The following is a 27,387-nucleotide window of genomic DNA, read 5'->3' as shown; positions in this document are numbered from 1 at the left end:
TATAAAGTCTGGACATCAATCCAAAACAGGGTTCAATAAAGACACTCTTCCAAACCTCACAGGAGGTAACAGTTTGGAGCCAGATACACAGCTCTGGGGAGTACAGTACAACCAGTTATTCTCGCAGGATTGGAACGGATCATTGAATCCTTCGACAAGCACCAATGCCATGGCCAGCTTGTCCCTGAAGCCTTGTTATATGAAAAGTAAAGCAACACTGGGAGAGAATCAAGGCTCTGAGGTCATTGGAGGGAAGGGCAAATTTATATCATCCGTTTCACCCTCACCACAGGGTGGCATCACACGATACTTAAATTGTATCTTCCTGTTCTCTTTATTTTGGGGCCAGTAGCTAAATAATTCACACAATTAAGCAATTTCACTGAATGTTGTCATTTGGTCCTGTTTTCAAACTAATTAAGAAAATAATGGATGATCTTTGAATACACTGAAGAAAGGGAATATCAGTGTGGCTAAATCAACCTGAAGTGATAACGATTTTATAAGGAGAGAGTTAAATGCAATATATTTTAAAAATTAATTAGTCAGCTTCAGAATCTTGTATGGTAATCCAAAATAAAAATTACACTTTGCAAGATGTGATTCTGTTCAAGCATACTAAAATGGCTAACACAGAGATGCTGCCAAGGGGGAAAAGTGTGTTTAATATGTTTATTTCCATATTCACTTATAATTTTCCTCTGAGAGGACTGATGAGAGCTGAAATTAAAGAAAACCAATAAACCATGTATATTTGGCTTTCAAAATTTCAGTCTTAACTTCATATGCTATTCTAGGCCCATCCATCCATGTTATACTTCTGCTTAGCTATGCCTACCACATTATATGTCATGAGTATTTATATGACTGGAAGTTTTCAGATTGTTTAAAAGGCAAAAAAGAAAGCAGTTCTTTGGAGAAAATAAGTATCATTTAGATATTTAGCAATTTATAAAAAAAAATTTCTAAGTTAAGAGGGAACATACAATAAATATCAGATTAAAAATATATTTGGCTGAACAAAATAGCACTGTACATTAGAATACACTAAGTAGTATGCTGCATTTAATTTATGACTAGTCATATTGAACTATTTATTGGAACATAGTGAATAGTATTCACATCTATGGAGTTCCTATTTAAAGAAGAAAAAAGCAAGAAAATTTAACCATCATTCGTTGTAACTTACAAAATGAGAAGGGAAAATTATCAATATGAAAGATTGGTAGAGTAAGTCTTTGTTAGGAGACATGTATTTTACTGTTTCAAATTAGTTTTATTTGAGGACTACATTTAATTCTGTCACCTAAAAATGAAGTCTGAAGCATTCCACTAAGGGGAGCACTAAGAAGATAAACTTGGGTTCTTTTTAAAGAAACTTTTTATATTTCCTATATCTTTCAAGCATAATACACCTCAATCTGTTAACTCTTTTGCCATATATTTAAGACAATAAGTTCGACCGATTATTATTATTAACAAAGTTTCATTTGCCAAGTTTAATTTGTGCTCTTCTTCTTAGCTAATTTTCTCCAGTGTTTCTGTCCCCCATCCGCTCTGGTGACAATGAGGTCTAGATATCACTTAGAAGCAACTATGGTACATCTTTGAAATTCAAAGAATAACAGTCCCCTGCAACTCTTACAACACTACCCTTTGTGAAGCAGACCACTCCATAATTTCTTAGTCAGATGAGCTTAAGGATGGCATTTTTATATTTTACAAGAAAGAACTAAAGTAACAAGTAAGCACACAGAGATATAAACCATTCTATTTTGGAAAAATAGGTTCAAGGAACCTGGAATACTTACAGAATCCACAAGGTTGACCACAGACTTTGCAAAGTTGTTGGTGTGTGCATGAGAAGAGCGATACTTCTTATACTGGGGAGGAAAAAAAGATATACCAGTCACTGCCAAATCATAATTTAATGGTAAACTTCAAAATTCTATAAATGCAGAATTCTCACAGCAATAGTAGAAGTGGGGATTAAAAATTTAAACAGAATTTAGTTTGTGCCATGTTGGGTATGGTGGTGTTCTTATTTTACTTCTGTGTTATGCAGGAAACTCTGACGGTCTACAATACCCATGGTGTTCTAGGTAATAGAGAGGACCTACAGAAATCTGTGCGAGACCCTTTACACTTGAGAAGTAAGTTGTTATTTCAGTCTTAATGTCTACAAATGCAATCCTCTCGTTTTCAAATAAATGATCTTTCCCATCTTATAAAAGGCTTAGATCAAGAAATTTAGTCCCAACTGGACACCCTCCTCACTTTAAACTCAAAGCCATATACAGATCAAAAAAATTTTGTAGACAGCCTTTTAGATACTGTCCATAATATGGAATGCATCTGTCATGTATTTTAGTATATTCTTTCAGAAAAATGCCTCCTCCAAATGAAGCCTTTCACTTTTGGTTGCTCAAAGTTACAACAACGAAGAGACAAAAAGTAAAAATGAAATGTGATAATAGTTTTTGATTGTTTATGGTTATTTACAATTATTTAAGAAAATAATAAGTAAATAAAATAATTTTCATAGAATTATTACATAGCAACATTTGAAGGGTTACAGTTTTAGCAAGGAGTACTTTGTACAAGTGTATTTGAGAAGAGATTTGAAAACAAAAAAGTCTACCACAAGGGGATCATGCCCTCTGCTGAGAAAAAAGAAAAACATTCCCAAACTACCAAAACAAATTAGCACTATAAGTCTTTAAAATGTGTCTTCAATTATTAATTGAATTGAAATTAATTGAAATTTTAATTATTAAAATAATGCATCTTTTATAAAAGTTAAAAATACTTCTACATTGGAAAACCATGATATTCTATTTTCTTCTTTGCCCACTTTCGCACTATAAATTTATTAGACTCCCCTCACTTAATTCTCTAACTGTTACTATGTTTTTTAAACAAAGAATATATGTCTTAATGCTTACGTATCTGATATTTATTTTTATAATACTAAACACATTGACAACCTATGATAAATGTGCAATATTAGTATTGTGTTTTAGTAGCATTCATTAATTTATAACTATTTATATTTATGATATTGCTATGGTGTGAAAGTTTGTGTGTTCCCAAAATTCATATGTTGAAATCTTAACCCCCAAAACAATAGTATTAGGAGGTAGACCTTTGGGAGGCCTTAAATCATGAGGGTAGAGCCCTCATGAATGGAATTAATGTCTTATGAAAGAGGCTCCAGAGAGAACCCCACCCTTTCTACCATATGAGGACACAGCGGGACATTTTAACAGGTTTTTTAAAACTGAGCATAAAGTTACTGTAAATAGTTCAGCATTTTAAGTTGCCTAGCAAATTCTGCAAGCTGAAAAATTTCAAATATATCTGCAAAAGTAAAAGCAAAAATGTCTCAACATTAAGTCTCTTTGGGGTGATGAAAATGCTTTTGGAACTAAATAGCAGTAATGGTTCACCATATGGTGAAGGTAACTAAATGCCACTGAACTGTGCATGTAAAAACAAGTCTTAATATTAAGAAGCACACATCATCACAGAAAGAAAGGAAAATATGAATTTTATTTTGCTTCTGAACATTCACTTGTCTTTTTGAATACTTCTTTTTATAGTATAATGGTCATGGAAAATATGACATGCAAGTTTAATAAATGAGATCTTGTTAAAGTCTATCAAAATAGAGTTTTTCACCTATTTCATATTTTTAATTTCTAAGTCTCTGATTTTGTTTTCAGAAAAATTACTTTGCCTGCTGTGAGGTGAGCGAATTAAAGAGGTTCAAGAATGAAAGTAGAGAGACCTGTTGGGAAACTATTGCAATAGTCCAGGTAAAAGATAAAGAGAGCTGGACATCTGTATAGGCTGTGGAAGAAAGAGAATAAAAGATGACTCCTAGCTTTTGAACTTGAATAGCTGTGGGGATGGTGGTGACAGTTAAATTAATGAGAAAAACTAGGGGAAGAGAAATTTGGACCCAGGAACCAAGAGTTCTGATCTAGCAATGTTAAATATGAGATGCCTATTCAATATTGAATTATGGATGCCAACTAGGAAGTTGAATATATAAGTATGGAACTCAGAAGGCTAAAGGTATAAAGTAGAGAGTGATGAATTTAAAGTCATGATTTTATTTAAAGACTTGAGACTGGAAGTAGTCACTTTAGGGGAGAGTTTTATAGAAAAGAGAACCCCAAACCAAGCTGTGGGGCACTCCTGAAATTCTAGAGGCTGGAAGTAAAAGACTAAGAAGAAATGGTCATTGAGGCGGGAGAGCTGTTGTGTCACAGAAGCCGAAAGATGGAGAAAATGTTTCAAATAGGTGAGAGTAAACCACTCTGTCCAAAGCTGCTGGTACAGCAAGGAAGATGAGGACAAACAGCAACCACTAGATTCATTCGCCTTAAGTTCCATTTAACTGAGCACCTCGGATTTACCATGATCTACGATCAGCACTTCTCCTGCAACAAATATTCATTCCTCACAACTCCATGAGGTGAGTTTTATTATCTCTATTTTATGAATGTGGAAAGTGATGCTCGAAGGGAACAAATAAAGTTACCCAAGATCACACAGCTGGAATTCAATGGCTACTCTGGGTTGAGATGAGATAAACTTGTTCAGTTAACAATTCTTGTAAAATTATATTATAAACATATCATGAGTAGTTCTCATTTATTTTAATAATAATAAATAAAATGAGTCACCTGTATTTGCCCTTAAAAGATCTAGTAGCCTAAATAAGGTAACTTTATCACAGAATATATGGTATAATTTTTCATATGTGAAAATAATATTTTAAAAGGTGCTATTTTATTATTCATAAGATAAAGACAAGATTATTTAAATGCTTCTTATTTACAAGGATTAAAAATAAATTCAAAATACATAATTTTAAAAAAATTATCAAAATTCCTGCTTTACAGTTACTGAGATCAGCTCTCTGATTGATACCTCATGTGCCTTCCAAATAGAGTATGATAAAACAAGAGATTGGATTCACAAATCATGGGTTGGAGAACTGTTCTATCAATTATCAGCCACATGTGAATACACTTTGTGAATTTAAAGGCTTTGTATATATCTTAATTATTATTTCCTCTTTTTAAAAATATTTGTATAATGAATGTTGTTAAAAGTTGGAGTTTCTAAAGCTGAAATTTCATAACATGCCATAACGCTAAGGATTGAGTTGTAGCTGGAAAAAAACTCAATGTCCCAATCGACAAAAATAATTTAGATAAAAAAAATTAGCTTGGGCTTTCAAGCAAATTAACATCCTTCGGAAACTCATATTTTAGCCTTCATTATCTAATATGTCTGCCTACATACTTGGTTTCCCTTCCTACCAGGCAAACCTCTCCTAAATTATAATTCTGCCTCTTACTAACATGTCTTAAGCAATGAATTTAAAAGCTACTGGTATATTGGGTGGATCCATAGTATAGTGGTTAGCATGTCTACTTTACATGCAGAAGGTGCTGGGTTCACAACCCAGGTGAAGCCACGGACCATACTCCAGGTGCTCCCGGGCACCAGGCACCTGGTGCACCCCACGAGCATGTGGGAGAAGATGCCCCACCTTCAGAGATCTAGTTCTTAAGGGATAACAGCAACATCCATAGGTCAGGGGTGGGAGTGGCAGGGTGCGGGAGGAATTGAAGAGGGGGGAAAAATAAAAAATAAAAGCTACTGGTATAGAAAATAAATCTGCATACAAAATTAAGAGGTGTCTTATTGAATAACTTTATCGTCAACATAATTTAACTGATGTTTGGTAATGAATGGAAGACATCAGTTAATAAAAAAGACCCAAATTAAAGTTTAAATATAAATTAAATAATCATTTCTAAAAATGGATGGTTTCATGGACTTTTCTAATTAGAATTTCAGATTGTCGTTTTTGCTTGAAACACAACTTTATCCTATAGTCTACTAATCTAATGTTTATTTCCTTAAAGGAAAACAAGGACTTAAAAGATATTTGAAATGCAATCTAAGTTTCTGTTGCGATCTTTTACAAGTTTTTCATCCATACCTAACTTTTAAGTATTTATTAAAAGATTCTCATCTTTATAAAGGCTTTCCAGAAATATAACTTAGTTTTCACAGAAACAACTACACCCTGTCTTAGTTTATGCAATTTTTTAAATTAAATTATACCTTAGTTTATGCAATTTTAAAAATTAAACTTTAACTCAATGGAGTGAAATTCTAATAATAACGTAGTAATTCTTCAACATACAACTTTTCCAAGGAACAAACATTAACAATTTTAATATTTTAAATTCTTCCAAATGTTGATTATTATTAGATAATCCTTTAAGAGCAAAAGCCAAATATTTTAGCTATCATTTTAGCCATCAACAAAAATTACAACTGGTCTAAACAGCTTGGAAAGTGTGGCAGTGGGTAGCGGAGTTAGCGCCTAACCAGTTTGCAAGAGCCAACTGGCTGCATCTTTTGCCACCTCCTCACTGAGCGACCTCACTTTGTTAACCTGAAATCAGTCATGATGGGAATATTTACACCATGGCTATCAGCAAATATTTTAATTCGGGCTTTTTTTCAGAGCCAGGTGTTATACATTTATAAGCCAACTACAAGTACTGTGTAGAACAGCAAATAGCCTACAGACTAAGACGTTTTATAATGCTCCAGGCTTCAGTCAAGATATTTTATAAGGAAAATGGTTAAGTAGAGTATGGTTAAGAAAGTTTCTAAGTCTACAGCCATGCCACCCTGAACATGCCCGATCCTGTCTGATCTAGGAAGCTAGGCAGGGTCAGGCCTGGTTAGTACTTGGATGAGAGACCACCTACGAAGACTGTGTGCTGTAGGTGTAAAAAAAAAAAAAAAGTTTCTATTTTATCTTCAAGAGGGGCCAATGGAGGACAATAATTATTTTTCATGTATCTTTTAAGTGATACTGAAATGACATTGATTCACATTTTACTTTGACAGGAGTAACACGAAATAATTCATCTCTCTAATATTTAAATCATCAGTTAAAGATAGTTTCTTTGGGCATATTCTTTATTATATATGCTTATCTCCTATAATTATATCTGCCAGAAATCATAGCAATTAGAAAAAAAATTAACATGTTAGCAGAGCAAAGACATGAAATAAAATTAGAAAGAGGTGACCAATTACATAGATGAAAAGTAGGGAATAAGAATTTTAAATGAAGACAAAGGGAAAGTTTAGTTATAAAATTTCTGTAAAACCCAGTTTTCCCAGAAACAAGGTCATACAGAGTTCATTTTGATGGTTGCCAGATTGGAGATGGAGGTCAGGGGGCAAGAAACGGGTAAAGGGAGAAGGGGATTAAGAGGTACGCATTGGTAGTTACAAAATAGTAATGGAGATGTAGAGCATAGCATGGGGAATATAGTCAAAATTATGTATGGGGTCATATGGGTACTGGATTTATCGGGGTGATCACTTTGTAAGTTATCTGAGTATTAACTCACTGTGTTGTACACCCGAAGCCAATAAAATATTGTATGTCAATTGTAATTGAAAATTTTAAAAATATTTTTTAAAAAACAATGTTCCAAAATACCATGAAATAAATGAAGTTAATATGTCCCAAAAATAAAGTATCTAAGTATCTTGGCTTTACTAAGTAACAAATAATGATCGAATATAAAGTGAAATGTATTCTTTCTCAAGTAAGCTGTCAAGTCCAAAACCAATGGATTCTATAGTCTTACCGTTTTGTGATCATTAACAATCATAAGCTCCAAATATTTCATTTCTTCAAACACACCACGAGATGGCTATGGAAAATAAAAATATATGGTCAAAGATAACAACACCATCTCTGATGCTAACTGTGAAGTTGTAGACTGACTTTGAATTTCAGAAGAACTCTTTGCTGCCTACTTTATAAACACCCTCGAAGAAACAGTCAGGAAAATCAAAAAAAGTGACTAAAAAGAGTGAGTATACATTCAAGTATTCAGAAAAGAACTATATTTAACTATCATTAAAGTACTCAACGAGTAGAGAACAGCCTGTGTTGTTTTATATGATTTTCATATATAAAAATATTCTAGAGAAAAATGTACAGTATAATTCTGTTAAAATAAATAATCTCAATTTCGTTGGCATTAAGATGTGATAAAAATATTCATGTCTATTTAAAACTTCGAGGAAAACCTATGTGAAGCTCATTTAATAAGAATAGAACAGAGCTTGCTTTGGCAGCACATGTACTAATAAGAATAGCACAGTACAACTGGAAAAGATACAAATGTAGTCAAATCTAGCTCAATGGAGTGAAATTCTAATAATAATGTACTAATTCTTCAAAACACAACTTTTCAAGGGAACAAACATTAACAAGGACAATATTCTAAATTCTTTCAAATGTTTATTATTACTAGATAATCCTTTAAGAGTAAAGGCTCAGTATTTTAGCCATCGTTTGGACTTTTATTTCTTTTTCATAGCTGAAAAAGTACAAGGTCATTGAGCACTTTATATTAATAGGGGTGAACTATGGTGAAATGTCATTAGCCTATCTAAAACTTACTATTTCCAAACACATCTTCAAGAGTAAGCAAAAAGAGATCTCTAAGTCAACATATATAAACAATATATATAAATTTCCATAATATCCATAATAAAAGCTCATAAAAGATGTTAATTTAACCCATAACTAAGTTTTTGATGGCTGGCGTTCTAATTTTTTCACAAAAAAATACATTCAACAAAACATTACTTAAATGTGTAATTTCCAGTATAATTAATTACTCATTAAGTTATCTAGTAAATTACCATGTAATCTATAAACTGTGGAATTAATTCTCAGTTACATAGCATTCACCATATAATTACTAGATAGTCCTCATCATTACAGCTTTCTAATCTATTATGAAAAGGACTAGGAACATAATTTCAATTACAAAGCCCCTATACATTTATCAATACATGGAGCTATATGACAGATGTTGATTATATAATTACGTAATTCTTGTTTAGCAACTGTCATGATACTAATGGTCAAACAGATCCATTCTATTTAGAAATACACATTCAGCTTCAACATTTGGTAAAACAGAGTTTTTAATTTGAAAGAAATAAAAATAAGTGTGATTAGACAACATTTCAGAACCTAACTCCTACCCCTACACTTTTTGTCAACAGAATAGTTTTATATGTTATAGTAGCTATATTTTTTAAAAGCCTGATATACTTTCAACAGAAACAAAATGCACTGCAATTTTCATGAGAAAACACTTTGAAAACGGAGCTAAAATAACACATTCTTTATATGATATCAGGGTTCATAAAACATCTTAATCAGTTTATATCACTAATAGGGAAAGCTGAATAAAAAGCAATATGCCTGTAAGACTCAAATTACAAGGGTTTTTGGTTTGTTGTTTTGTTTGTAAGAGAAAGTTTCCCAAATCTAAACTGTTTTGGGCACACGTAGATACTGTGTGATGACAGGCAGCAACTGAGTGAAATGGCCCCACCTGTGGCTCAATGTCAAACTCACATTCACTGCTCTCTTCCTTCTCCTTTTGAACCACTGTAATTCTGATAGAAAGGGCCACTGGTCACTGCTTTCCATACCTGTGTAAAAGGAAAAGAAATACCAAAATCTATGCTTGACTGCATTGCAATAGGAGTATGTGTTTTAAATGTTATATGAAGGAATAGCCACATTGATAGCATATTTCATCTTAAAATCAAAGTTAAGGTGAAAAAAAATATGTTGATCACTAAACATTTCACATTCTCATAGTCACTGATACAATCCAATTTATTAAGAAATTATAACACATAATCCACACATAATTTTCTTACAAACATCATCAAAAACAGAAAGTTGTTCCAAGACTTACTAGGATATATATCTTTGACCTACAACCACCTGACCCTCAATATCTGAAAATTCAAGAGAATTCTACTATGCTTAATTCATCTTAGAATTAAAAGAATAATGCATGTCATAAGCTTTCGCATAAATTATTAAAGTCTTTTGGCACTAATATACAGAAGCAGTCACATCACATACCGCAATAATCCAAAGGAAGCTTTTGCAAATCAGCATGCTTAAAATGTCTCAAGACTAGAGCATGAGAGGGAGACAATAGAAGTTGGCTAAAGATCAGTAAACTGCCAGGGAAATTTAAAGATGAATCTCACTGTCAATAACTCTGGTTCCAAACACGACTTTATTCCTGGACATCATATTTCGGTCTTGCCATCAGAAGCAACTCTCTATGCCTCATTACATGAATGCCACAGTTCACTCCACTGCCTACCCACACTGCTCACTCTAGACCTTGAGCCAATTTTATTTCCCAACAAGCCCACATGTCTACAGAGTTCCACCAAGTCATGGCTCCTATTACATAAAATAGAATGCCTATTCAAGTTAAAACTTACTGAGATTCTTCATTTGCTTAGAATATTGTCCCGCCAAGTTTTTCTGGATTATATGTGGTCGACCTGTGCTTTTCTGAAACAAAAACAATTGTAGACAAGATGTGACTATGCCTAGAGAACTTTCTCTGATATTCTTCCTAGAATGGGGACATTAGTATGCTAATGTTTTAGCTATCAAAAATAAAATTGAAACTTTAATTTTAAATAAAATAGAGCATCACCCAATGGTTCCAGTTTAAACAAAAGCAATAGTTTCAGTAGCAACTCTTAAGCCTTATCATTCTTCAAAGTCATGAATAGGATATTCACAAGAAAGAAACACAAATGGTCAATGAACATATGAAAAAATGATGAATATTTTAATATTCCTTCAAAATCATTTAAAAAAAAATATATATATATACACAAATTTTTGCCTTCTAGTTGGCAAAGGTTTAAAAATTACAACTACAAGGCAAAAAACACTCTCATATACTGCTGGTAGGAAAAACTGGTATTGCACTTCAGTAAGAAATTTAACAATTCTATCAACAACCTTAAAAATATTCATACCCTACCCCCTCGAAATTACACTTTTAGAAATGTCTTATTTCCATTACTATTATCAGTATTAGCTTCCATCACTGAGCGCGTAGTATGTGCTAGGCACTGTTAATGAATCCGTTACCCAATTTAATCCTCATAAGAATTCCATATAGCACATTTTATCTCCATTTTACAAATAAAAATATTGAGGCTCAGAGAGATAATTACTGACTCAAAATTATAATATCAAATAATGACCTAATTTATTTTAAAAATGTGTGGGAATGTTATCAATGGAAAATTGGAAGAATGTACACTGAAAAGTGAAGAGACGTTATCTCTGGTGGATGATGGGATGATGGATAATTACTATTTAGTTAAGTTTTTGTTTATTTTGCTTTTCCAAATTTCCTACACTATATTAGTTTTATAATCAGAAAAATAATTTTTAAAAAGAGTGTTCTCAATGGATTACATAAGACATACAATAATTAAGAGATTTGTTATTCACTTATTACTTGAGATAACATGAATTCTCATTAGAAATATCTCATATCCTTATTACTTGACTTATTGTGAAGCATACTAAAATTAATAATAATAACTAAATATAAAAAATTTAAATTCAAGTACAGTAAACTCTTACTTCTGGTAACAGGTGAAAAGATACCTAGAGTAATAACACTCACAACTAGATTAAAAACGGACTAAAGTTCAAGCACTGTTCCTTTCCCTCTACCCCTAGTGAAGATGAAGACAAATCATTACATGAACAAAAGGTAGGCAGTAAGAAAGAAGGCAAAAAAGAAAAGCATTATGCATGTAACAATCAGCCCCCGAAGAATATGATTACAAATATAACAATGCAACACTAATGACTTACACATTAGGATAATAACAGTTTATATTTACAAATCTCTTTAACAGTTTATTAGATAAAGTCATATACATTATTAATTCATCAAATCTACAAAGCTGTCCTACTAGGAATGTATTTTGAAAAATTATCTCATTTTACATATTTAAAAACTCTAAGGCTTAGGAAGTTGTAAGTTTTTTTAAATTTTGTTTTGTGTTGTTTTTTAGGTTTGGCTTTAATTTTTTTTAAAGTAACAGAGCTATTAATCAATGCCAGAAATCAAAGTCAATTGCTGAATGAGTCAAATAATTTTTGCTGTATACAGGTTATCTACCTACAACTGGAGTAGGTGGAAAACATTTTATTTAATCAAGATGATTTTATATAGGTGGGGTTTGTTTTGTTACCCAGTAACCTTTATAGTCACAAGTTGAAAATGTGATACAGGACTACTCAAATACTAACCATTTAAAATTTAATAACTTCTCTGTCTCAAATTCAAAATATACCTCATATTCATATATATATTGCCACAACAAAGAAAATAAATGTCTGTTCAACTGCTATTATATCGACAGCCTATATGACTATTACCTGTTTCAAAATTTACTTTATTTACATTTGACATCTCTAAAGATAAAAAACATTTTCTGCTCCCCATCAAATGATTACAATATTCTGACTCTATCACTCTCAAAATATTATTTTCCCATTAGCAGTTCTTTTCACCGATGTGGCTTCCCTACTGTTACCATTCGGTGCCTCCATCTCCTACCACTCTCCCCCTTTGTCCAATCTAGTTGGGTTCCTCGAAGTTCCTATAATACACTGGGAACACTCCTTCCTCAGGGCCTTTGCATTTGCTCTTCTCCTAGAATGTTCTTCCAGCTCCTCAATTTCTTGGAGATCTTCATTCAATACTACCATCTTATTGTGCTGTTCCACAGAAGGTTAATATGAAGGTTTAACTCTACCTTTCTGGCTTGATTTTTTTCTCCTTAGCATGGATCACTGTCTAACACACCTGTATATAATCACTATTCATCCCATTTATTCCTGTCTGCCCCTGTAGAGTAAAAGCACCTTTAGGCTCAGGTTCTATGTCTGTTTTGTTCACTATTTTGTCCCTAGCATCTAAAATAGTGTCCAGCATACAGTAAGCCCTCATTATAGCATTTGATGAATATATATTAAATTTTAAATTTGGTTGCATTCTATTAGTGACAACACTATTAGAGTGCATTGAGATATAACTGACATATAATATAGTATAAATTTTAAGTGTACAACATAATGATTTGACATACACACACACACACATACACACACACACACATATATAGCAAAATGAACTCCACAATAAATTTAGTGAATATCCATTGCCTCACATGACACAAAATTTTTTTCTTATGATGAGAACTTTTAAGATCTACTCTCTCAGAAAGTTTCAAATATACAATACAGTATCGTCAACTATACATGTATATTATATCCTCAGAGCTTTTTTATCTTATAACTGGAAGGTTGTACCTTTTGACCATCTTCACCCATTTCCCCCACCGGCCTCTGGTAACCACTAACCTGTTCTCTATTTCTATGAGTTCCAATTTTTATCAATTTCACAAATAAAGGAGATCATATAATATTTCTTTGTCTGACTTATTTCACTTAGCATAATGCACTCATGATTTCTTGTCTAGGCTACTGGCCTGTGCATGACTCTAAACATTATTTTCTTCTCTATCTCTAAAGAAATCTAAATATTAAAAGAAAAGAAGTTGGTCAGTACAAAACAAAATGTCCTCTCTGCTCTCCCTACAGATTGGAAAAAACTGATCTTCACTTCGGAAAATCTACGAGTGTGCCTCTTATCATCCCTTTCTGCTGTGTGAGCTGGGATGTGTAACTTAAGCTTTAAGATTCATGGTTTGATGACTCCCAAGTTTGAAACAGGTTCTATGTGTACATGCACACTGAACATTATGTTCTCTTTACTGATCTAAGGCAAAGATGCTGAAAGAATAAAACACCATAAGGAAACTGATGTCACAGTCAGACTTACCTCTTCATGAATCAGATCCAGTGGTTCTATCATATACACAAAGGTATTATCTTCAAACATACCACTATAACACAAGAAACCACACAAAGAAAGAATTAACATATAGCAGACAGCAAGAAACAGCAGGTGAGCTTCATATTATGTCTTTAAAAATAAAGAGTATATCTAAATAAACATCTTTATACTTCCCCAAATCTAATTCACATATCTATATGGAATCTCACCGTGTTCCCCACACTGTACTAGGCAGCATACACACTATACAGGGTGTAACAAGTATATGCCAAAAGCATACCATCATATCTGATATAATTAATTTTTTAAATTAAATGGACAGATTAGGAGATTAATCTGGGATAGGACTATTCTTGCAGTTCCAATATCATAAATTATTATTCCAGAATAATGTACAATCGGTACTAATTTCTTGCTATGCAAATCCAATATCTATAAGAAAATAGACAGGCTCTTCATGTATAAGAATAATCTAAAACCACCTGATTCTGAAGAGGCAAATAAAGTATCTTTATGCTTGCAAATTGTGAATTTCCATTAAGCAATATACTTTTGTGTTGAAAATCACATTTAATTTTCAAAGATATGGGATTTATTTATTATGTGCAAAGGTAAGATTTTCAAGATCCTTTTTCCTCTCGTGGGCACAACCAGTTTCTACATGAAGTGTTCTGAGTTCAGGTCTAAAAGGTGCCTACAAATGTTTTTATTTAGAGCTGCCTCAAAGCCAATGTACAAGTTCCTCTCTTTCACAGCCTACCCTTACCTGGCTAACTCCTACCTATCCTTAGGTCTAATCTGGCTGATATGTCCTCCTGCATACACCTCTGGGAGATTGTCCTGGACTAGGTTCGGTTACCCTGTAAGTCCCTGTCCTCCCCCTTCACAGCACCTACCAAAAAAGCAAATTAAATATTACTCTGTGTAATCATTTGCTTAATCTCTGAATCTCCTGCAAACTCTAAGTGTTAAGAGGACAAAGACTATGCCCTCCTTGTTCACCACTCCACATCCAGTCCCTTACGTGGCACTGGCACAGAAGAGTCACTACAAAAATATCTGTGGAAGAAAAGATGGGAAGTGTGGATGGACAAAAGCAAGTTCATTCTTCCAATGAGAGTCCTACGTACTGAAGTCCGTTGCAGGTCGACAGAGCCGCCCTGGAGTCCTTGACACCTCGGATGTTTCCATGATAGTAACAGTGCTCTCCACCCTACAATACAGAAGAAGGTGTAACTGAGAAACTATGATTTCTGTATCATGAGTCACTCTTTAGGACTCTTTTATAAAGCAAAAGGAAATGTGAGGATGGTCCTAGAAACTCCTCCTGGTTAATATGAAATCTCAAAGAGCACTAGACAATTTTTCAACTTTCCTGTCATAAGCATCTGTATATTAAATTTAATGAATGAGAAAAGGTTTTAACAGGAATAAGACACCAATGCAACTGGTACAACTTACATACCTTTCATAAGCATGTAAGGGAGTAGATACTTGTTAGATATTATTATGGAATAAGGTCTTTTACCTAACAAAGGAGAGACCCCAATGTTGCTAGTTATAATCATTTTTACGAAAAACTACATAAAGCCTTATTTGCTTTTCCACTTTTTAAAATTAGTTTAAACAAATTTTTAGAAATAATATATGAATTTAGTTTTCAAAGTCAAATAACTACAAGGCTTATTTTTTGCTGCTTAAATTTCTTACTAAGTTTATTGGGGTGACATTGGTTAACAAAATCATATAGGTTTCAAGTGTACAATTCTATAATACATCATCCATATATTGCATTATGTGTTCACCACCCAAAATCAAATCTCCTTCTGTCACCGTATATTTGACCCCCTTTCCCTCTAGTATCCACTAAACTGTTGTGTCTATGAGTTTTTGTTTGTTTGTCTTATACATTTGTTGCTTTCAGTTTTATATCCCAGATGTGAGTGAAATCATATGGCTCTCAACTTTTTCTGTCTGACTTATTTCCCTTATCATGATAATCTCAAGATCCATTCATGTTGCTGCAAATGGCAGTATTTCATCTTTTATGCTGGCTGAGTAATACACCATTGTATATATGTACCACAGATTCTTTATCCATTCATCTATTGAAGGACACTTCAGTTGTTTCTATGTTTTGGCTTCAATGAATAATACTGCAATAAACATAGGGTGCATATATCTTTATGAATAAATGTTTTCAAATTTTTTTTGAGTAGATTCTCGGAAGAGGGATTGCTAAGTGATATGATAATTTTATTCTTAATTTTGAGGAACCTCCACACTGTTTTCCATAGTGGCTATACCAATTTACATTACAAAGCCTATTTTAAAAAATATATAGCCATTTCCTTTCTCCCTCTCTCCCCACTTTCACAGCAATCACTTTTAATTCTTTTAGCTGCTTCGTCTGTTGTTAACCTATATATTTCTGAACAGAATATTTATACTATTATGCCCTAATTTATTTCACTTTAAAAATTTTCTTCCTAATATAGAATCTTAAAAACCCCTCTTATCCCCAGTACATTCCAATACACATCATCAATTTGGGATTAAATCGATATTTAGTGTTTATATTACAACAATGCAAATATTGTTCATAGCTGTGCCACTGTGATTACGTTTTCTCACTTCCTTTTTTAATCATTTCAAAAACTTTTGCTTCATTTTCTTGTTTGCTTGTTTTTCCACAGATTTAATGGCCCCATCATCTAAAATATTATCTATAACTCTTCTCCTATGGTTAAAAACAGGTAATTTATCGTATCCATTTTGTTCCTGGAGACACTCTTAGTGTTTGCCTTCGACCTCCTGCTAGGCCCAACGTACCACCATCATCTAGGACTTGGTAGCATCACCCCTGGAATTTCCTTAGCCTCCCTTCTACATTGACTCCGAGACTCCATGTCTCATCCATTCATGGTCTCACCTTCCCCTTTTCTGGAGGTACACATCCCCTGGTACTTTCCTGAAAAGTGTTCATGGGAGATAAATTTACTGAGAACTTGCATGTATGAAAATTTCGTTTTCTATCTTCACACCTGAGTGACTATTTGAGTGGGTAGAGAATTCTAGATTGGAAATTATTTTCTCTCAGTATTTCAACAGCGTTATACACAGTCTTTTACTTCTAATGTTGCTTTTGAGAACTAGATATAATTCTAATGTCAGATATTTTCTATCAAATCTATTTTTCACTTTCATGAAGACTATAGGAAATTTTATTTATCTCATTTTCTTGAAATCTCATGATATGTATTGGTGTGGGTTGTTGGTTATTCATTGCTCTGGGCACTCTGTCACACCTTTTAATCAAGAAAATGTGTGCAATTCAGTTCTGAGAAACTTTAATTATTTCTCTGATAATTTCCTCCTTTACATTTTTCTCTAAAAGCTGAGCTTTTCTACCAGAGTACAGAGGGATGGCCACCTGGCCATATGCTTATGTAATAGATCAGGGATTTAAATGGCCTCCATATAAACTTTCAACCAAACTTTCTATTTTCATGTGCCTTCAATTCCTGTGCCTTTCTGGGTGAAGTGACATGAGTTGGCTTACTTCTTCTGGGTTTTCCCCAAAAGAATTTAGCAGAGCAGGAAAAGCTCAAACCTAAGGCAGTTAATCCTCATCCATCTTTCTATCTTCTATAATTCTATGGACACCTATCATCTGCTGTCTTTTCTTCTCTTGTCTTTGTCTCTGTGGGTTTATCCTTTTTATTCTCTAACTGCTATTTGGATGTGTTATTGGAAGGGAATAAAGATAAATATAAGCATTAAATCCACATTGTTTAACTAGAAGCTTTCAATTTGTTTTCTTAAATAGAATATATTGGATGTACTTTGACTTTTTATAGATGATTTACTGTCATTTTGATCACTGTTTATTATATTGTATTATAATAGTCTCAAGGCTATTTAATGCGCCTAAAGGTAGTCATCCATACACCAAATAACCACTCCCCGACCAACTCAGTTTATTTCCTCTTAGTAACTATAACAATTTGTATTATAGTTCATTGTCTAAATTTGGCATTATAACCTTGTTAATATTAGTTGAATATGCAAGTTCTATTTGCATATTCAACTCCATAACTTGTAAGGACAAATGGTATCATACATCTCAGCAATTTGAGGATCCAGGTCAATATTCTGCAATTAAATTTCCAACTCTTCGCATGATTCTAAACTGGTTATTTAGCACTTTTATATCACACCAAAAGGCTGTTTTAAGTCAGGTGATTTTTAGAAATGCATAACAAACACTGTCATATTTACTTGACCTTTCTAAGAAAGCTAGATTTTCCAGATTTTCCTAAAAATATTCTTTTTTTCCCAGAAAATATTTCCAAGTCCTTTCTTAAATTTTAGTTTCATTCACTCGCATTGGAAACTGATGGTTGATGCTCTCTCAGTATAAAGGTCATTGCTACTTCTTTTAGTTAAGGCAGGACATTATCTGAAGGAAATTATTTTAGTTCTCTGTATATTTGAATGTGAATCACCATATTTTCTGGACCTTAAATGAGACTTGAGGTAACATCCAATCCCTGATGTTTATCATCATAAGAAAACTTAATATCTAATTGTGTTGTTACATTAAACACTGTAAGCAGTTCAACAGGTTCTAATTTAGTCTTGGTATTCGAGGATTCTCCGAGTTTCTAATTACTAAAGTTATATCAAGTTTCTCAGAAAGCATTACCAGAAAAATACTATTTTGCAACTCTCCTGGTCAATGCAGCATTTTGTAAATACCACTGCAAAGAAACATCTTGAGGTATTTAGTATTAAATAAATCCAAGTTGAAAAGAAGCATTCTTTCTTGAGTTACAGGTAAAAGTAGCAGGTCAGTGCAAAGAGGTCACTTCCAGAGGGCTTCATCAATGGTGACATTGGGCAGTCAGCTCTGTGGATGCCTTCCACACAAAGAACTAGCCATCTTGAACACTCACTATCTCACAGTGACTACTATCTCTGTGTGCGAGTGGGGAGACAGCCACAAAGTGCTACATGTCTCTGCTAAAGACAGCAAAAAGCCAACTGAATCCCACATCTTCAGGCTCTCAAATTAGTATTTCTTTCTCCAGTCAAGAAGGCCTCAGACAGCTCAAGAATGAGGGCCACAGATCTGCAACTAGGCAAACAAAAGGCAGGAGAACCAAAAAAGGACTTATTAAGCCCAAGATACGAGTATATGTGTGTGTCCCCATGGACATTTTGGATTTAAAACTGTCAAGCAGTTAATTAAATTCAACAAATATGGAGCACCGATAAGTGGAAGCTATTGGAGAGTCAAAGGAACTTAAAAATCCTCACTATGTATGATCCCGAACCTTCTCAGCCTACCACTTTTACCTAGCTGAACATTCTGCAAGCCAGATAATGTTCAAATAATGGTTATTTTGCTCCACCAGGTTGTCAAGCTAAGAAGCCCACTGCAAACTACCAGGCCATGCATACAAATAATAAAACCCTGAAGCCATGTGCATTCTTAAAAACATTTCCTAATCAGAAATGGCTGAGAATGACAACCTTGTGAGTCTACTGATGATGACTTGGAGGGAAAAACAGATTTGGTTCCCTGGTATTATTGATCAAATGGCAGGAAAGGTTTGATTCTACTCACTTTAGAAACAACCTATTAGAAAACAGAACCTATTGGAAATAGAATCTATTGTTTCAATTTAATTGATTTTAAAATTACCCCATCTTTATGCCTGTTTAATTATCTCATCTGCTTTAGTAAAGTTCAAGCAGCTGGTTCTTATTATCTCCATTGCTTAAGAAACTCTCATAAACTTGGCTATTCATGGTGGCCAACCACTGATGTTTTCAATCGACTCCTGAATGTGTGGATAAACATTAAAAAATAACTGCATAGGCCTTAGCTCACAAATGTATCTATTCTGATATTTCAGGTTCTGCACCTAATAATAAAATATTATACTATATTCACTATTCTATGTGCATATCTTTAAATATCTCAAACTTATCAACTAGCAGGGCATATCAATCTAACAAATCAGTGGGCTTGTAGCAAAAGAGAAAAGATATCTATAATTGGACACATATACCTGAATTTGAATACTGCAGAATAAGAAAATGAAAAAATATTTCAGAAAATCAGAGAATGTCTGACCCCAACACCAGTTTAATTATTTACCTTCATTAAAATCAATGGGGGGGAAATGTTCAAGTATTAGAACAGTTTGGCTCTACCAATGCTATATAAATTTTTAATAGTTCAAAATTATACTATTCAAACTTAAAATAGCTTTGCGAGGAGCCAGTACTGTCTGCTCTCTTGATTTCATGGGGATTTGCTACCTTCTCAGCCAGAAGCCATGCCCACAGAGGCCCATTCCCTCCAACAACAATCGCTGCCAAGAAGTCTTCATGGAAGAAGGGAGCTGAAGCTGAGCCATGGTGATAATTTGATAAGGAAAGCACAAAAAAAAAAAAAAAAAAAAAAAAAAAAAAAAAAAAAAAAAACACTGTAGGAGGGCAGTGTGATTATAATGATAAAGAAAAGAACAAAGGCAGAGATTTTTATCTATTTGGTTCACTGATATATATACAGCATTTGGAACAGTGACTAGATCAAAGTGAGTGAAATCAATACTGTTTAATGAGTGAATAAGAACAGCTTATTTATGAGCCTAAGAGACAAGATCAATCTTACAGGAGCAGAGGATTCATATTTGTTGAGAGGATGGGTAAATAAACTCACTTCCCAACTAAGGGTTTCTTCCGTTGAGACATAATTGACAAACCATAAAAATCACTCTTGTGAAGAATACAATTCAGTGGTTTTCAGTATATTCACAGAGTTGTGCAACCATCACCATGCTCTAATTCCAGAATATTTTTATCACCTCAAAAGGAAACCTTGCACCCACTTGCAGTCATTCCTCATTCCTTTCCCCCCTCCCCCACCCCCCACCTCCAGACCCTGGCAACCACTAATCTACTTTCAGTCTCTATAGGTTTGCCTATTCTAGACATTTCAAATAAATAAAAATATACAATATGTGATCCTTTGTGACTAGCTTCTTTCACTTAGTATGTCTATGAGATTGATCCATGATATAGCATGAATCAGTACTTCATGCTATATATAATAGTCCTTTGTGTGGATAAACCACATTCTGGTGATTTAATCATCAATTGATGGACATTTGGGTTGTTTCCAATTTTCTGCTATTATAAATAATGCTGCTCTATACGTCCACATACAAGATTTTGCTTAGACATATGTTTTCAATTCACTTGGATATATACCTATGTGTAAAATTGCTGGGCCATGACTTTATGCTTAACTTTTTGAGAAACTGCCAAACTATTTTCCAAAGCAGCTCCACCATTTTACCTTCTTACCAGCGGTATATGAGGGTTCCAGCTCTCCATATCCTCACCAGCACTTGTTATTGTCCATCTTTTTGGTTATAGACAACCTAGAGGGTATGAAGTGGTACCCGCCCAAGTTTAAAACCAAATGAGAGTGTGACACAGGACTAAAACAGAGATTAAAAAATATTTATATATATATATATATATATATATATATATATTACCTTCACTTTTGATAGTACTATACTGGAGAAGAGAATTAGCTGAGAATTTCATAGGCCTGCTAACGCTACACCCTGGAGTCAGCCAGACTTACCCACCCAGGTACAGAGAACACGGGGTAACCAACCCCTCCCCACCACACACACACACACGGCTGCTCCTATACAATTTAGAGCATGGAAAAGTGGAGAGAACATGATCTTCATGTAGGGAGGTGGATCTCACAAAAGAAAGGGAGAAAGGGACTATGTGGATGTGCTCAACTCCTTCTCATCAGTTAAGTCACTCTTCTGTCCCTGGGAAGGAGTGGGCAAGGGACCAGGAAGAAGCCAAGGGAGAAAATGGAGCTAGGAAAAGACATCTTCCCCACTCAATAATGATAAAGAGTAATAAAGCAGAGGAAGTAGAGATGGGAACTATTCGGTCTTACACTGTTGGCCAGAGGGTAGTTCTTTTCATAAGAAGAAGAGAAATCAAAGTATTAGTAAGCACTCAAAGTTAATGGTTCGCCTAAAAGGAATTTAATCAAAATATATTAATTTGAAAAGTACTTTTATACTGTCATATTGATGCCTAATTCTTTTACGAGAACTGAAATACTAAAACTTTTAATAAGTTCATCAAAAAAGTTGATCAACAAATCAACAAAGTTGCTTTATTATATATACTGTGTGCAAAGTATTGTGCTAGAATCTCTAATAAAAGCTACTGCTCTGTTGGGTACAGAACAAAGTCCTTCCATGTGTGCTTACTGATTATCTGGCATCTAGTCTATATCTCCCACTTCAGTTCCTATATTGGCTTCACAAGAAAAGAAGCCCTTTTAACCCACTTTCATCCAATAAAAGTAAAAGCCTAAGACATGAGCCTCTTCTTAGCTAGAAGTAGGAACTATGTAGGAGTTTGGTGGTGGTAAAAGGAAAAAACCTACATTAGCTTCTTCAAAGTATGGATTCATCATTTTGTTTGAAACTAATTACCAGGATATTTTAAATGTCCACATATATATTTAACTTCAAAGCCAAATAGGATATTAGTGAATCTGTTCCTCTCTAAACATATGAATAATAGTGTGTGTGTGTGTGTATGTATGTATGTGTATGTTATGTTCAAGTACTTTGTCTAAATAGTTTGAGATCTTTGGAAGAAAGGTTGCATAAAACAGGTTTATTTAACCTAGCCATTCTTACTTGTTAATTCCCCTTTCTGGTACTCTGTACTAAGATTTTCTTAAACAACATGGAAGGTAATGTGAAGTTTTAAAAACTGCTTTTAAAAATATGTATGTAATGGTAATGTAAGTATAATTTATACAATATTTCAGAAAGAAAAACTGTCAGTATATACCAACAGCCTTAAGAAAAAATGTACCAACTCTTGACCCAGAAAATCTCATTAGAATTAATCCTTAAGCAATTATTAAAGCTGTCTTCAAATACATCTAGAAGGCCCTTCTTCACAGTTATTTGTATGGTGAAAGATAGAAAATAATCTAAATGTTTATTACTATGGGATGTTTAAACAAATTATAGCAAGTAAATAGGAAAGAATATAATGTATTTTTTAACATAATATTTAGAAGATCATTTAATGCATGTTAAAATGTTTATAATATTGTTAGCTTAAAAAATTCTGCTACAAGATAGTGTGCACCATAACACCTTGGTTTTAGGGGGTGTATATAGATAGATAGATAGATAGATAGATAGATAGATAGATAGATAGAGACACATAAAAAACAGACTATAACCATTAATTTATTATATATGAAGCAAGTAAGTTTGGGTATATGAGCTGTTTGGAGAAAATGGTCATAAATAAGAGAAAAGCAATGAACACAAATACAAACTGCAATGAACACTTCACTCAATTGAAATACTCTTTTAAATTTCAGTTACAACCGATGTGAGATATGGCACGTCTTATTAATGATAAGGCTTCCTTTGGGGACCTCAAATGACCTCTGGAGGCCAATTAGCTATTCCGCTTCTAGAAAAAAAAATTTTGCTGAACTTAGTCAGAAGTTTGGATCAGGTTACTGCGGCCTGCAAAGGTGGCTCATTTGCTGAGTCTATAAGTTCTCATGCAATCTTCGCTACTCCAGACTCATGATTCAGCATCCGCAGTGCTCCCGGCATTGGCACAGCTGACAGAAGCTGTGGTTTGTACAAATGCCAGAAAGCACCATTCTCGTGCTTGATTTAGCATTTCTGCTCACTTTCCACAGCATTAACTTTTAGGGAGATTCAACAACTCCCCAGATGCAGCCTAAGGCAAGAACTGACAGACTAGTAAAAGTAAAATATGAAAGTTCTTAATCTAGGGCAGAAAATTCAAAGGTTTGGAACTCACAACAAATTACAAATGTGTCCACCGTTAATTGGGCAGTTATAAATCCTGAGCAAAGCCATGGTTCCCCAGGCAGTATATACAATTAAGACCGCCTGTAAATATTTGCTGCGAGACTTCAAACTGACAAAGCCAGTTCTCTATGCTGCACAAGCAAGCCAGCCCACACACGAAAGGTCCACTTTTGTGCCAACACTCATTAGCAATTTAGAAAAAATAAATCCGATAATGTTTCCCTACTTTGTTTTGCTTTTTTCTGCGTCCTCCCCATGCCCGTTGTATCCGTGGCCACTGCTGCAGCTCGATGGCACTCTGTGGACTTCCTGCAGATCAGAGTCCTGGACGTGGCCATTCCACAGATTTTTACCCTGACTAGTGGAGATCACTGTGTTCCTGACATACAAATAATCTTTCTCATTTTAATGTAAATCCACTTGCTGGTGATTGATCTTTTGTGAAGAGAATAAAATCTCCAACTAAAGGAAATCAAGTACCCATTTACCTTTATATTATAATGCTTGGTGGCCTTGAGCAGGTTTATTTGCCCTCTCTCTGCCTCCATTTATTCCTTTGCACAACAGGGATGGTACTATCCACCTCTAAGAATTTTCGTAAAGATTAAGAGGGAGAATGCTCCCTAAATCTTCCTTCTCCCACCTGTACTCTGCCCTTCTCGAGCACCAAAGTCACTTGGACTAAATACTCATTCTAATAGTCCGACCGGGCTTATCATTCAGCTTCTATGACCACGAGCCTGGCTATCTACTACTGGAAGATGTTGATATGGAACGGTATAGCTCTTTATACCATTCACTTACATATGATACTGTATGTATAACCGAAACAATAAACGTTTCTTCATTGGCCTAAATACATTGAACCTCTAATGTTATCTCAAACACATTTGTAGTTTTAATAAATTTCTCCTAAATATATTTTAAATTTAAAAATCGTACCCTTGTATAAGAAGACAAATGGTTTATTGGGATAGACATCAAAACAACGTGGTGTGCACTGAACAGTTCTAAGATTCAGTATATTTATACTACAAGATTTCCATACCTTAGAGTACTGTGGTTTCCCATTTTCATAGTGAATCTCCACATAATCGGAAGACAGCAAACCACTACAAAAGGAAGAAAACAGAGTGATTTCTGCATCTAAGACATTTCAACGTTTAAAAATAATCAGCTCAATATATGGATGTGAGGAGCATGTACACCACAAATAGCAACAGTCCACAGCAAGTACAAAAGAGGTTATCATCAAATCTCAAATGTCATCCAGTAACAAGTCATTCCTCAGTCTGTTCAAAGACACAAGATATAGATAATTTAAGGGTGAACTCCTTTTATACACAACATTCGTCATTTGATTGATATGTTAATTAATATGGAACAACCAAAAAAGCCAGATAAGTGGAGGAGATAGATGCTCTATATTGCTCTAAATAACTGGAATCTCATAAAACATAATCACTGAGAAAGAGTATAGAATAAAGGCCAGATATGTAAATATTTTAGGCTTTTCAGGCCACACGGTCTCTATCACTACTACTCAACTCTGTATCACAAAACCAGCCACAGGCAACATGTAAACAAATGAGCATGGCTGTCTTCCAATAAAATTTCATTTATGGCCACTGAAATTTGAATTTCACATAATTTTCACACAAAATGAAATATTATTCTTTAATTTTTTTCAACTATTTAAAAACATAAAAACCATTCTTAGCTTGAGGACTGTACATAAACACATACAGCTGAATTTGGCCCAAGGGCCATAGTTTGCCAACCCCTGGAATAAAACAATAGTTAAGAGTATAAATTTTGAAGTTAGACAGAGTAGGCTTTAAAGCTCAGCCCAGTCTCTTAATAGTGATGTGACCACGGATAAATTACCCAACTCAGCCTCTACATGACTCTAATAGATGAGAGAAAGTGCGAGTCTCATAGGATTGTGAGAATTAAATGCAATGCTTAGCCTAGCACTCAGCACTGACACACGCTCACTAATGGGCATTGAGGCTGTCACTATATTTATTTTAATTCAACTTCTTGAAACACATTTCACCCTATACAATGCGGGAAATACAAAATATGAGTCTCTGAAAGAGCACTGGACCATTAGATTACTTGGGTTCCTGTTTGGGTTCTGCCACTAGAAATAATGATAATAACTGAAAACTCACATTTACTGAATACTTTCTAGGTCCTAGACACTGTTCTAAGGACCACAAGGGTATTAACTCATATAATCTTAATGGTAACTGAAGGACAATAACAGGTTCTAGTATGAGCCATATGTGTGTCCTAAATTAGGGCTCCATTTCCTCTTCTGCAAAAGAAAGGGTTAGAACAGATGCTTCCTCAGGTCCCTTCCTGCTATGACACACTATTTTCTATAAATCTGTCTAATAACAGGTTTTCTTATTAGGAAATATTGACACTACTTCCATGGGAGGATTCGATGATTTTGCATCATTTTGAGAGCTGCGCCTGATGCAATTCTCAAGTGACCCAACGAGGAGGCCTGGAGGAGCCTTAGAGCCAGTTAACAACATACATGGGAGCTGCGTGTGTGTGTCCAGCATGGTTTCCTGTATGAGCTGAAGGACAACCTTTACAGCACAGAAGTAAAGCAGAGAGACGCTTGTGCCTTGGACAAGTTTTTCTATTGAAATTACTAATCAAATGTGTATCTATTGATGATTCTACATTTGAAACTAATTTGTGATAAATTCACTCATTTCCTTTTTAAAATCTAAATAATATTCAAAGTAATGTCAATTCTCAACTCTATATACTTGGGAATACCTGACAGGATGCAGAAACTTCTTTCATGTCTAGGTAATTAAGTCAGCTGCCAGCACTGTGAATACATATAAACAGGGCTGTTGATAATAACATTTCTCTGTGGAATGCTTCCACAACACCAAGAGATAGAGAGGTTTCATTAACTGCATTCTAATTACCTCTCTCTACAGATAATTCATTATTTTCAAAATTTTCAACCACACAACCACTGGAGCATGTCTAAGAATTAAAAATAAAAGTTGTTTTAGACTATTACTTTTGCTTATAATTACAAAATTAGATAGTATTCTAACCATAAATTGCCAAATTTGATAAAGGTCACTTTAATTATCTCATTTCTCCCTTTTTAAAGGGCTTCTGCCTCCCTACCCCATAGATATAATGGATAAGCCTTTTTCTAGTATCCTCTACATTTGAAAATCTTAAAGAAAAATAGATACTTTCTAGGAGCTTATGTTATGACAAACACTGAGATGGACATAAAATAATACCATAGGCTCCCTGTCACCACACCACTCAACTCTCCCATCTCTTATAAGTACCATACGTGCCCATTTGCTCTATCTTTTCCTCTTGCCTGACCCTAGTAATCTCTTCCTTAAAACTGTTTCTTTCATTCATCACAGCATCCCCAGCACCTGGCATGATGCCTAGCGCATAGTAAGCCTAATCGACATTTACTGGGTGAGCAAACATCTAGGAACATGTACTAGATGCCAGGCCAACACCATGTTCTGGGAAGCTGGGATGAAGAATGCAATTCTCTGAAATTGAAAATAAGCAAA

The 27,387-nt window shown here is 34.2% G+C and overlaps 1 protein-coding gene across 1 annotated transcript in view; it reads right to left on the bottom strand.

Annotated features, from left to right (window-relative positions):
- The window catches only part of ADAM23 (ADAM metallopeptidase domain 23), a 144,592-nt gene that overhangs the window by 48,047 nt on the left and 69,158 nt on the right, over nt 1-27,387 (bottom strand). Inside the window, exons 4-10 of the mRNA XM_039844553.1 lie at nt 24,849-24,912; nt 14,990-15,072; nt 13,845-13,908; nt 10,399-10,471; nt 9,503-9,579; nt 7,707-7,772; nt 1,812-1,883 (exon numbers count right to left, since the gene is read on the bottom strand). Coding sequence (XP_039700487.1) covers nt 1,812-1,883; nt 7,707-7,772; nt 9,503-9,579; nt 10,399-10,471; nt 13,845-13,908; nt 14,990-15,072; nt 24,849-24,912 — 499 coding nt within the window. The remainder of the gene's footprint in view (nt 1-1,811; nt 1,884-7,706; nt 7,773-9,502; nt 9,580-10,398; nt 10,472-13,844; nt 13,909-14,989; nt 15,073-24,848; nt 24,913-27,387) is intronic.

The sequence above is a fragment of the Pteropus medius genome, unplaced genomic scaffold, assembly GCF_902729225.1.
Source record: "Pteropus medius unplaced genomic scaffold, Ma_sr-lr_union100, whole genome shotgun sequence".
Lineage (NCBI taxonomy): Eukaryota > Metazoa > Chordata > Mammalia > Chiroptera > Pteropodidae > Pteropus > Pteropus medius.
Note: the sequence above shows the minus strand (reverse complement) of the source record. Positions and strands in the feature narration are given on the sequence as shown.